The sequence below is a fragment of the Lipotes vexillifer genome, unplaced genomic scaffold (genome assembly GCF_000442215.2).
Source record: "Lipotes vexillifer unplaced genomic scaffold, Lipotes_vexillifer_v1.1 scaffold182, whole genome shotgun sequence".
In the NCBI taxonomy this organism is placed as follows: domain Eukaryota; kingdom Metazoa; phylum Chordata; class Mammalia; order Artiodactyla; family Lipotidae; genus Lipotes; species Lipotes vexillifer.
In genome coordinates this window covers 3,301,537-3,314,504 of record NW_006798798.1, presented here as the reverse complement: position 1 = coordinate 3,314,504, position 12,968 = coordinate 3,301,537, and the positions used below count along the sequence as shown (strand labels likewise).

The 12,968-nt window shown below is 37.6% G+C and overlaps 1 protein-coding gene across 1 annotated transcript in view; it reads right to left on the bottom strand.

The window, feature by feature from the left end:
• Positions 1-12,968, bottom strand: part of DPY19L3 (dpy-19 like C-mannosyltransferase 3) — a 70,305-nt gene that overhangs the window by 6,117 nt on the left and 51,220 nt on the right. Inside the window, exons 13-16 of the mRNA XM_007470935.1 lie at positions 12,460-12,571; positions 11,782-11,838; positions 7,783-7,865; positions 388-520 (exon numbers count right to left, since the gene is read on the bottom strand). Of these exons, the coding sequence (XP_007470997.1) occupies positions 388-520; positions 7,783-7,865; positions 11,782-11,838; positions 12,460-12,571 (385 nt within the window). The remainder of the gene's footprint in view (positions 1-387; positions 521-7,782; positions 7,866-11,781; positions 11,839-12,459; positions 12,572-12,968) is intronic.

Genomic DNA, 12,968 nt, shown 5'->3' with positions numbered 1-12,968 from the left:
ACACACACACACACACACACACACACACACACACACACACACACACACGAGAAGCAGCCCATTAACAAATGTGACCAGTATGTCTCTCCCCCTTCTCCTGCTCGCTCCAGTTCACAGCTCTGAGGACTGTCCTCATGCACTCTGCTCGCTCCAGTTCACAGCTCTGAGGACTGTCCTCATGCACTCTGCTACCCGAGAGGAACAGAAGGCCGAAACAGCATGCCTTTAACAGAGGGGCAGGCCAAGGTCTAGACTCTGGAGATGCAAGTCCTGAGAGGCACTTCAGCTCTGCCTTCCCCTCATAACCTGCAGGCAGCAGGAGCCCTGGCTTTACCGGACACGAGCCAGCCCGCTGCTGCCCTACAAAGAGCTGGGAGAGGCACTCACCGCTTTGGTTCGCTCTCTCAGGCTGTTGTCCTCGTAGTGCGGGTGGTTGGTTAAGGTCCTGCCCGTGCACAGCTTGACGCCGGCCAGTAACTGCATGCTTCCAGCAAACACAGCCTTCCTTGGAGTTTTAGAGCTAAAAGAAAAAGGTCATGAAGAACCTAGGGGCAAGACAGGAATACAGACGCAGACCTACTAGAGAATGGACTTGAGGACATGGGGAGGGGGAAGGCTAAGCTGGGACAAGGTGAGAGAGTGGCATGGACATATATACACTGTCAAATGTAAAATCGATAGCTAGTGGGAAGCAGCCGCATAGCACAGGGAGATCAGCTCGGTGCTTTGTGACCACCTAGAGGGGTGGGATAGGGAGGGTGGGAGGGAGGGAGGGAGACGCAAGAGGGAAGAGATATGGGGATATATGTATATGTATAGCTGATTCACTCTGTTATAAAGCAGAAACCAACACACCATTGTAAAGCAATTATACTCCAATAAAGATGTTAAAAAAAAAAGATTTTAGAGTCTAAATTAACCTCACTGCTAAGGCTTCCACGAAGATAGTATCACACACTCAGGATCACCCAGCTATGTTCGGAAGGGCTATGAGTTGGGAAAAACACAGGAGGCTGCTGGAGATTCTGATTTGCACTCAAACTGTTTTATGAAATTTTTCGTATCTGTTTTTGACAATGATTGGGAAGCTTCTCACTTACTGTTTTGATGGGTTTACTCTTATAATGAATTGTCTTAGGATGTGGGTATCTCCTGAGTCTTGGCTAAAACCCACAACCCTCTCCTGCTCTTGTTCCAAAGAGGCAGATTCTAACACGAGGCCTTAGAAGACTGCCAGTGCTTTTTGTATTAAACTTAACTAAAAGGGCTGCCTAGAGTAAAACAAATTATAAAGCCAGAAACTGCAGTTGCCATGAGTCAATTCCAAGGGTTTTTGGTTAAAACAAGAAAAAAAGATCACAGATATTACTATAAATTACTCTTTAGAAAAAAAGAATTAGTAAAAACAAAAGAACACGGAAAGAAGATTCTGAACTAGCAGATAACTTATTAAATTATCACACTCAGTATGAAGATGTACAATATTTCTGATGCGGAAGCAGAAGTATTTTATGTATTCCTTTCCTTTAGTCCTGATTATGAAAGACTACATGCATCTTAAGGAACACAGGGTATTCTGGTATTAAATTAAGATCTCACTTTCCAATTATCACCAAGCTGTGACTCTCTGCCTCTCCATGGGATGCGAGGGACAGTGACGGAGGGCCAAGGAAAGACTTCCCGATTTCTGTGAAAGCATTTTTCCTTTTCCCCCGGAAAAAAAAAATCTTGGTAGTTCATTTAATTCCCTTCCATTTTGTTTAAAACCTGGGAGCCACCTGCAAATCAACGAGGTGTCATTTTATTGTGAAGAACATACGGGCTGTTCCATGGACTCTGCTCGATGCACCATCTCCGATACAGGCCCAGTAGGAATACTGCAAGATATACTCGCCCTTCCTGTGTTAACAACAAGGAGTGTGTGGCTGCTAGGGTGAGTTAAAATGATGGACGTAGTTTTTTTGAGAAGGAGTCTAATTGAAATCATTAAAACTCAACATACTTTACAGAAAAAGCCACAGCAGGCCGTTCTCCTCAGTGTTTCTGGACATCAGGGCATGAAATTTAGTGTTCAAGTTTCTAAGAGAAGTCTCATCATATTCACATATTCCGTGAGGATGTTCTACTTACTCCATTTTAATGCTACGCCTACAGCACGAATGCCACCCAACAAAGGCCTCTGATGTCTACAAGCAAGGCATCCTACAGCTCAAGCTGAAACAGTTACAAATAATTTACTTTTGGAAAATGCAAGATTTTCTAACAATGACACTCTCGTTCACTCAAATTCCAATAAGCTTTCTTAAGTGATGAAAAAAGTGGATAGAATTACAAGGAGCACACAGGGAATGACACAATCTTCACCCTCCCTTATTCCTGTCAGACCCCAGAATAGATTACAAGAGAAAAACTTTTATGTGAACTTGGCTGTGCTTCATAGGATGTCATCATTCTGACAACTAGACCCAGGAACACAGGCATAAATAGATGTCTGCTCTGTCCCCCTGAACCAGCAATTCATAAGGAATTCTTGACATGTGTCCCATGTGGTCAGGGAAATAGGAGGGTTTAAATGAAAAGAGGTGCACTGAGTTCCTTAGTGAAAGGTTTCTATAAAAATTCCATTTTATTCAATGAATACTTACTAAACGTTTAGTCTGTGCCATATATACAATGCTGCCCTCATTTATAGTGTCCCGTAATTGCTAAAGACAATAAATATGAACAAATAAAATTAAAGAAAATGTGTCACCATTTTTCCGGTTCAGTCTTCTTTCCTTCCGTCTACTCTTAACTGGCACAAACCATTCTACTGCAATAAATTATACAATTAATGCCACAAAGTGGCTGCCTTTGGCTCCTCTGAACCAAAGAGATTTAGAATGCAGGGAGAAGATGAGTCTGGTCTCCATGTCTGGCAAAGCATGAGGTAGAGGTGAGAGCTAACAGAGAGAGAACCCATCCTGGTCTGTACAGTCTTACTGCCTAAGAGTGCCAAACTTGTCTCTCTTCACAAACGACAAATCCAGCAGCTGAGCTGATAGTATCCATTCAAATCTTTAGGCTGTCTCAGCATCATCATTTTGAATATATAACAGGATTCAGCATAAGGGAGATGCACAGAGCTGTTTCTAGTTGTGGCAGAGATAGATGACTGGCCTTTTATCTATTCATGGCTAATGACAAAGGTTTCACCACCCCGCCCCGGGCTATCATCACAATACTTTGATGAGTTATACAGTTCACAAAGGTTTAAAATGTCAAAAATCCTAAACTGCTTGCTGGGGAGTTATAAGGTTATTCTTTATTCAGCTAAAAGTTATTACTGAGGGCCTACTATGTGCAGGGCTGGTGATACGGTCTTCAAGAAGCTTACTGGCTAATAGACTCAGCTCTCATTACAGGCAAACACTTCAAAACAAGCCCATAGTTAGTCCACCACATACTGACGACTGCTTTCTGTGGGCCTGCAGCTATGCTGGAAACGAACACATCAGACACAGTAAATACGGCCTCTCTCCTCTGTAGGCTCTAAGAGCACTTGCTGCTCCCTGCCGCCCCAGTGGGTATGGTCCCCAAGGCAACAGCAGCCACCACCAGGTGAGCAAGTCATGTCACGTGACTGCTTAGAGAAGTTGAGGAAAAAAATGGAACAAAGTTCATTCGATTGTGACAAGTTTTAAAGTTTGGCCTCAGTAGAGAGTCAGGAAGTTTAAAAGAAATGCAGTTCATCTCAACTGCTGGTGCTACAATCCTCTGGATTTTTAACAGTCTTTCACTAAAGGTCCTTGGTTTTATTTTAAATAGCAAAATACAAGTACCCTAATGGATTAGATATATTTCTTTGAAAACGACTGACTTCCAAGCATACTAGAGATGATTTTATTCACTTGATTGTCTAATTTGGTTGTATATGCTAGCCCTATGGTAAATCTGGGATATTTAACTGCTCTCTTAAATATTTAAGTTTATCCATAAAGCAAATGCAAAAAGTAAAACAAGAAAAGTGAAACAAAATGAAAAAAAAATCACATTTTCTAGACCTGAAAAACCTAGATTCACAGTATTTTACATTTTCTGTGGTAAACTCAGTAGGCAAAGGGAGAAGGGATTCTTTGTCTTTAACTTAAAATATGCAGTATGACAGATGTAATGATGGGTATTCTTCCTTCACAGATACTTTTGCTGACACAGTCTGTGGTCTGTGTCTAAAATAGCTAATGTGCTTTTATCGACTGAATGACACTTCTCTATTATAGAAAAACAAAGCAATTTTTACCAATGTTTGAACAAATGATGTATAAAATGAAAGAATAATTTGTTTTTATAGTTCTCTGCCAAGCTCCATAGCAGGCTGCCCAACCTGCAAACAATTTATTCTGTAAGAAATGTCACTAAATAATGACAAGGACTCACAGGTCAAATGGATTTACATTATATAATTTAAATGTCATTCCAGGAAGACCTGATGGCATTTTGAACAAATAATCTCATTTAGTTTTGAAGCTCTAAGCTTCAACAAGTTAATTACTGTTGAACTAATGGGGAAACTAAGCATTATAATATAATGTGTGAACATTTGTTTTATCTACACTTCAAAATTTATAGAATTATGCAAATGCCACAAAATGATTCATTAAGTATAAAAGAAGCTTACAGGCATTTAAGGTCTGAACTTAACCTACATCATGTTTAAAACATACAGTAATTCTCTCTGCTTTGATTAAATGTGAAGGAAGTTTGGTCCATATTCTCAGGCCCATTGAGAAAATATTGCACATGCAGGCTTCATCCCTGGAAAGAAACTATTTCTAGTGAAAATCTCCTAAAGCCAAGTAGGTAAAATGTCACACTTCAAAACAGTCAAATCTACAGTCTATCTTAATTGCACAATGTCAAGGAAATGTTTCAGGAGCCAAAAATCAAACACTCTAAGGAACGAGGTATATGAACTACCAATTGCTGTGCCATCTGGCCTTGAAGTAAATGTGCTTTCTACTCACACATAAAACCTATAAAAGTACCACCTGGGTTTTGCTGAAAGAGATTCCAGAAAGTAAGAAAACAAAAACAAAAAAACAGGTTTTTAATCTTTGTATTCAGGAAACATCATCAGTAAAAACGGGTTAATGTGAACACATGCATTTAAATCTGCTGGAAAACAGGGCGTGCAGCACCTCAGTATAACGTGGAAGGCAGGCAACCAGCCTGGTGAACACACAGGCCGGGGTTGTGGAAGGCATGCAGATGTCGCCCTACTTCTCATAGGGAAGACTCTGGGGGCCTGACTGCAACAAAAGATTCTTGCTGATTAAAGAGAATTTAATCCCGAAGCATCAAGCATGAAGCCCCAGCATCAAGTGCACGAGGCTGACTAGGAGATGGTGGTAGCTTCTCCTCAACACTTTTCGCAAGAGTTGCCCTGTGACAAAGTGGAGGATCATTTGTGTCCCCTCGAGTTTCTGCAGGTCACTGTTCCTTGTTCTCACTCATCCCGGAGGGCAGGCAGCCATCCTGTAAGGGAAGCTGCACTCCCACCCCAATAGATGCTGTCACGACCGCCCTGACAAAGGACAGATGTGAGTGTATCACTTTGGTTATTTGAGAACAGAAGCAGACAGGATGGGGAGGAGGTATCCCTCTCTAACAGTGCTGGGTGGGGACCAGAGGTCTGGCTGCTGCCTTTAGACAATTTCAAACAGATTTTCAGATACACTCTGTATCCTTAGCCCACAGCCTTTTCTCTAGCACAGCTCAAACCTACTAATATCACAAACACTGTGTGACTAATCAAGGTAGTGGAGTGAAAGTAGAAGGTCATATTTTATGTTTTAAAAACAGAAGAAATCAGGACAGGTTAAAAGAATAATAAATGCATGCACTTGTGTTTGGAATTGAAGTCTACAGACCAGAGCTGATTTAAATGTTGATTTAAACAAATACACTTTATGTCTAAACAGACCCTATTTTGGCATACATTCATCATCACTTAAGCTTATTTCACAAACATGCCTAGCAGCTATTTTGCAAAAACAATAATTTAGATTTGAAGACTTTGAAGGGAAAACAGGCAAGATTAGATCACAATAGAACCAATTTTTTGGAACAATACAAATCCTTCAGTTGCTGAGAATTTTTAAAAAGTGAAAAGTCTACATACAGTGAGAAGAACTGTTAGTAAAAGGAGAATGTAAGAACAAAGACCACTTCCCCAAATGCAGAGTAAAAGATTATCTTCTTTACACATGGAATAAGCTCTCATCCATAATTTTTCAGAACCACAAATGTTATTTTAAATAATTTTCTGTGAGCAAAAGCATGAAAAAAAAGGTGTTACAAAAAGTATATCCTGTCTGACACAGCCAAAGACAACTCTGCTAGGATAACATTTTAATGACACTACAATTAATTCCTAAAAGGCTGGGGAGTAGAGGTGAGATGTTTTAAAATGCCAATCCAAGGAGATCCAGAAGATCTGCCACCTTCAGGATTCTACCAGACTGGGTACCCTACACCATTCCTATCAATGGTGCAATTTGAAGAATAGAAAATATCAGCCTCACCTTCAGATGCACATGTCATAAATTTCCAGTTGACTATAGCTAATGCAAAAGTAATTAGCTTTTCTTTATATGAATAACCCTCTTTTCCCTTACACAATAAATACTGAAGGAATTACTCTATAATTGTCTGCCATGATTTAAAGTTAAATAAATACATAAAGACAAAGCACTACTTTGTCAGCACTACAGCACTGAACATATATGAAAAATTATACTCATTGCATCTAGTCAACCCAGTCCAACATTGGGACCAAAGCCACATATATATTTTAGATACAAATCTCTATAAAATCCATGTATTGTACTCAAGAGACCTAAGCTATCAAACATTTACCATCTCTCAACTGTACTGGTCAGTAAACATTAGTCACCAGCAAGTGCCAATATGGCTACTAAAATTCTAAGTGATGGAGACAATACAGCCAATGCTTTCAGAATATGTCACATAACATTTGCGACACCTGTTTAAGTGTGAATAATTACACTGCTGCTTTTTGGTTATAAAATAGGTAAATACAGTATTACAGGGCACAGGAATGCTGCTCTGGGTAAAAAAGTTTATTTTTGCTGGTGGGAGGCAGGTTTCATTAACAAAACTTTGAAAAACACAAGTCTCATTCTGATGCTGAATGCTGAGGCAAAGCAACCGTGCAGGCAAAAATAAAAACCAATATAACATGAAAGCATTATGATGTTCAAGAAAGGAAAAGCTCTAGCTTTTGAATTTTAAATTTTCTCTAGGCCTAATCTTGGGCAATATGATTAGTTAAAATGAAATCTGCACTGAGCTAGTATGACTCTAATTAACTGTAGTTTACAGTATAATTTTTAAGTGATTAACAAGGAAAGAATATCTTATGTGGCAGTATTAATAGAAAATTTGAATGGTATTAAAATGAAAGAAATGATAAAGATAAAATTGGCAGAGAATATAAAACTTTATTTCCATTGCTGTCACTGGTTTGAAATGCATCCTCTGACTCTGTTTCCCTCTCTGTATTGGTACTTTCCCTTCTTCACGGGATTGTGGTTAGAGAGAATATTTTTTGAATGTAAAGAAATTATTTGCAAATATAGAGTTTTAAAGAAAAACTTGAGAATGAATGTATCTTCATAATTAGATTCAGAAAAAAACCAAAAAACCAAAAACCAAATGAGGTCTACAGTGACTCTTAAAAGGCACTTTACATTTAAAAGTTAAAAAAAAAAATCCTCTTACTTAATCCAGTTCATCAGCTCCACTGTATCTGGATCATAGAATTCTCTCAACTCGGAGAGCTCATCCATCATTCCTGGCCAGAACTGAAATTAAAAACAAAACTAAACAAAACCAAAATCCACCCCCAGACCCACAACTATCACTAAGATTAAAGTGAAAAAGGAGAAACTGCATATAACCTGTGAACTAAATAAACACGGTAACTGGAATATTAGAACTACGTCACTTCTGCAGTCAACCCTTCGAGTGTAAGTGAGATAAAGTCTGAGAAAAGTTTCCAAAATTATTGTGAGCTGGAGCTAATTAGAAGTAGAGGTGTTGCCAACTTTAAAAAATGAGCTTTTATTTTACACTAATAAAAATGCTATTGTATGTGGTGTTAATAGCTAGTAAAACATAAATTTGGATATGACAGGAATAGCAACCATGAGAAAGTTCACAGGATATGAGGAAAATGTGACTAATCAACTTCATGCAATTTATCTTTAAATGTAGAATGTACCCTGTAGAAGACAGCACCATCTTAGAGCTGCAAAAATGCTATGGAATATACAGAATCTCACTTTATCCTCACAACTCCTCAGGGAGACAGATGACACAGAAGGCATCATCACCATGGCTATTTATTTTTCATTTTACTAGTCTGGAGGCCTCGGCTCAGAGAGATAGATAACCTGAGTCGCTTAGATCAGAGTGGCAGAGTCACAACTGGAAACTTTTCATTGTGTGATATGGTGATTATGTTGTTTAAACTAGAAATCTGGACAAATGGTTTGATGAATATTAACATAATTACAGGTACAAAGGGAGAGAAGAATATTTGAAAGTAGGACGGTCCAGGAAAATCTGGTACATCTGAGTATTATATTTATGCCACTGGTGCCTCCTACTCAACTTGAGTAACTTAAGCTATGCAGATATAATGTAAAAATACACTCTGAACCCACTGCTTTTCTAATATAACTTGTCTGTTTAATTCAACAATTAATTAAATGTTCACTGTTTTATCAAATGGCAGTTGGCTAAAAAGACTTGACCATCTAAATACATGCTAAGGTGAACTGCAGAACTCATTTCCTATATTGGAATAGAAGCCCAGTGATAATGTATCTACATTTCATTAAAGTTGCAAGTATAATCTTTTTTATTTAAGAACCACTAACTGGAAGCAAAGTGGCACCTGACTGGTCTATGGCTGTTATTTTTATCACTATCACTTTCTTATCTTGTCATTTCATCTTTGGCCATTTTTACTACTCATTCATATCTTGTCTCCTGGGTGGGTAAATCAAGAAAATTGCTGGTGTTGGTGACAGAAAATCAGGTGTCAGCACTACTAGTCCTAGGTTTCAGAAGAGATGTAATAAAAATTACTGATTAAATGATACCTCTATAAGATTCCAATTATCCATTATCCCTATTAATTTTGATAACAATAGAATACCAACTTTTAAATGATGTTTTATTATTTTCGTATAAAACATATTTTGAAATCTGTGAATTCAATGGTTATTAGATATTTTTCTAGTTTGAAATTTGCTGTTAATTCTGAAAATGTTAATATCTGGTAACACAGTCTTATGATAAACATCTTAGACAACGTGAAAACAAATGGTGAATTAACTAAATGCTGTTCCTAAATGATCAGCAGTGTTTATATGAGATTTTAGGTATCCAAATAAGTTAATTAACATGAGAGCAATAATGTTATTAAACTCTTGATTTTAGAGTGGAGACTAGCACATACTTTTCCCTTTTAAACAGGATTATCCTAAGCAGACATATAGCAAAATAAGTATTATGAACAAGAAAATTTGAAATCCTCATTATAAGTGCTATGTAAAACTTAAATCAGGCTTTGAAATATTAGTTGGTATTTCTTACAGATAAATCTGTTCAATAGTTGGAAAACATATTCAGTTTCATACATAAGATCTTTATTTTGTGATTTTGTATTTTATAAGACACAAATACAGTTTTGAGAAGCTGAAATTCGTAAACTATTTTATACAGTGAAAGCTGGACGCGTTAAGATTTCTCCTGAAGTCCAATACTGAGAGAGGCGAGGCCATCTGTCTTCGGAAGGATTCTTCAGAATTACTACTAACTCTCTTACTCAGGGTACATCTACAAAGCTATCATTGGTTCTTCCATAGCACTGGTTCTCAAGAGGGGTTGGGGGAGGGATTCTGCCACACCCGCTAGGGGACATTTTGCAATGTCTAGAAACATTTTTGATTGTCACAACTGGAAGATGGTGCTATTGGCATGTAGTGGGTAGAAGGTATGGATGCTGCTAAGTGTCCTATAATGCACAGGACAGCTACTAAGACAAAGAATTATCTAGACAAAATGTCAACAGTGCCACTGCTGAGAATCCCTGTTCTCTGCAGGGGGTTCTCAAGTTTGATGGTGCATTAGCACCACCTGCAGGGCTGGTTAAAACCTGGATCACTGGACCCCACTCCCAGAGCTCCTGATTCAGTAGGTCTGGAGTAGGACCCAAACATCTGTATTTCTAACAAGTTCCCAGGTGATGCTGATGCTGCTTGTTTATTTCTTCTATAATGTCCTTCCTCAATGTTATCAAGAACAAGAGACTTAAGTCCTCAAGTAGCTATTAAAAAATCAACAAATTTTCAAATAAATATCTGAGACGTAAACGAACTCATCCTACACACAGAGACAGTGGGAAAGGACTGTTACGGTGTGTGTATGTCTTTAGTGGTGAGACAGGAATGATGATGAGCTGCATCTTCTCTGTGAGGAAGGTGCTTTATCCCTCAGAATCAATGTGTAATAAGGCTACCTCATTCATCATTAAACATATACTCTGCCTAATCCTTAACTGTTGCTTTCCAGATGTTTGTAAGAAGTTTCATTTATTTACCGTAGAGCAATAAAATTCCCAGAGGCATGGTGGCAGAAATGACCTATTTCTATGTTTTCTAGTATCTGGGAGTTGGCACTGTGGTCCACCCATAACAGCAAATGTTTTGATAGACAGAAAGACGATAGAACATAATTTTTTGAAATATTTACAATAGAATTGTCTAACAGTGATTATCAAACATTTCTTTTAGCCTAAAACCTTTGCTTCAAATAAAATCTTACATGAAAATATAAGCAAATAAACCCAGAAGCTGAGCTGCCATAGCTGATCCTTTCTGTAGGAGAGTCCCACCCGCCTCCCCACTCCCTTTAGCTGCCCTCCCAAATCAGGAACTGTACACGGTAGAGTTTGAAATCCATTGTTCTACCTAAAATAAAGTTTGAAGAAAAAAAATCTAAACTTAAAAAATATGTAAGGTTTTTTTAAAAAAAAAGAGAGCATAAGAGCTCAATTGGATAAAACAATCCAAGCTACCTGCCCAGGTAACAATTCAAGCCTCTAAGTCTCAAAGGTGTGATGAAAGACTCACTGTCTCATATGGAGGAGTCTCAGAATTGAAATACAGTTAATGCTGTTTCAGAAATTAGTCAACTGAGAATATGAAGTATTTCTTTATTTCCTACTGAAACTGAAGGACATAAGCAGGCTAAACTTAGACTGTATTTATATGTGTCCAGCCCTCTTACAAAGATGATTTTAAGCATCTAATAAAATATGTAGGTTTAACGTAAGATGCATTTTAGGATCTTACTCTATAAAAAGCAGGTAACAGGGAAAACTAATTTTTCTCCTTTATTCACCTCAATATAGGTCTGAAAACATCTTTATTTTCAGAATTTGCATCAGCTGACGAGTAAGTCAAAACCAAAATTAATTAAAATAATTAAATTGTAGTATTTTTTGTTATAATGTTTTTACCTGTTAAATCCCATTTTGGGAAGAACATCACTCTTCCTATCGATGTCAACTGCCATAAGAAGCAGCTAAGTAGATATTTGTAAGTTCTGCAAACCACTCTACTTGCCAATGACACACAAAGTACACTGAGTCAAAGCAATTATTCTGCTAAATAGATTAAAGACAGGAATGAGGACAATCAACCTTACCTTATAGCACAGATACAGCAGTATTAATATCGGTATTGAATATCGCATTATACATATCTATATAAGAAAGACATTATTTAGATTACAAGTGTTTGGAATATTTCTGCTTTTACATTTTCGCTTTGTAAATACATTTTTTTTAAACAACAAAAATATAATTTAACAGAGCATGAGTCTCCGATATGCAAGAAAACTGAGTCAGTCATTCATAAGCTATTTGTAGCTCCTACCATATTGCCACCTAGTGAATTTATAGGGCAGAACAACCCAGAACTGCACTTATGGGCCATTAATCATTACTGTACACTTAGTAGTAATTATGTTTACATTATAATAATTAACAATAATAATAATAGCGATAACTCTGGATAATGGGATTATTGGTGATTTTTAATTTTCCTCTTTGTGCTTTTCAGTATTTCCAAATTCTGTATAATGAACATATCTAATTTATGGTCTGGAAAAAAAATGATTTAGAAAATAAAGCTAAAATTAAACATAAAATTATTTTAAAATAATTCCTCATAAAATCATAATGTATCAATTATTTTTAGCTTTAAATTTTAGTATCCATTTTATCAAACTGATGTATGGACAACTGAAAAAAAAAACCCAACAGAATTGATAATTAAATACTAGAAGTCATAAAAATGAAATGGAAAAAGAGACAGCACTGACCCTCTTTGGGTTATAAAGATGGATCAACTTCAGAAGTAACTCCCATATTTCAGGGCTGCATAAGCCAAATGATGCAAACACACACATATGTGATGTCCAGAGGTACTTCATTCTGTAAGAAGAGAAGCAGGCAAAGGTCAACAGTGCTAGTTGTGTAGGAACCTGGAGTCTGAGACAGCTGTAAAGACAGCTGTATTATCTGTGATAGTAAAATCTTACTAAAACTATGCAGAAACCATTGCCAAGGGGTTACTTATTAATTCCACTGCCTTTTGAGAACCATCATATAAGTAAAAATAGAGGAATATTGGTAATTAGGAAAAAAACTGGTTATAAATAATATTTTGTGCTGGGAGAAGATAGTAAACAAGGAGATTTTTTTTTTTTTTTTTTTGGCGGTACGCGGCCCTCCCACTGCTGCAGCCTCTCCCGTTACGGAGCACAGGCTCCAGACGCGCAGGCTCAGCGGCCATGGCTCACGGGCCCAGCCGCTCCGCGGCATGTGGGAT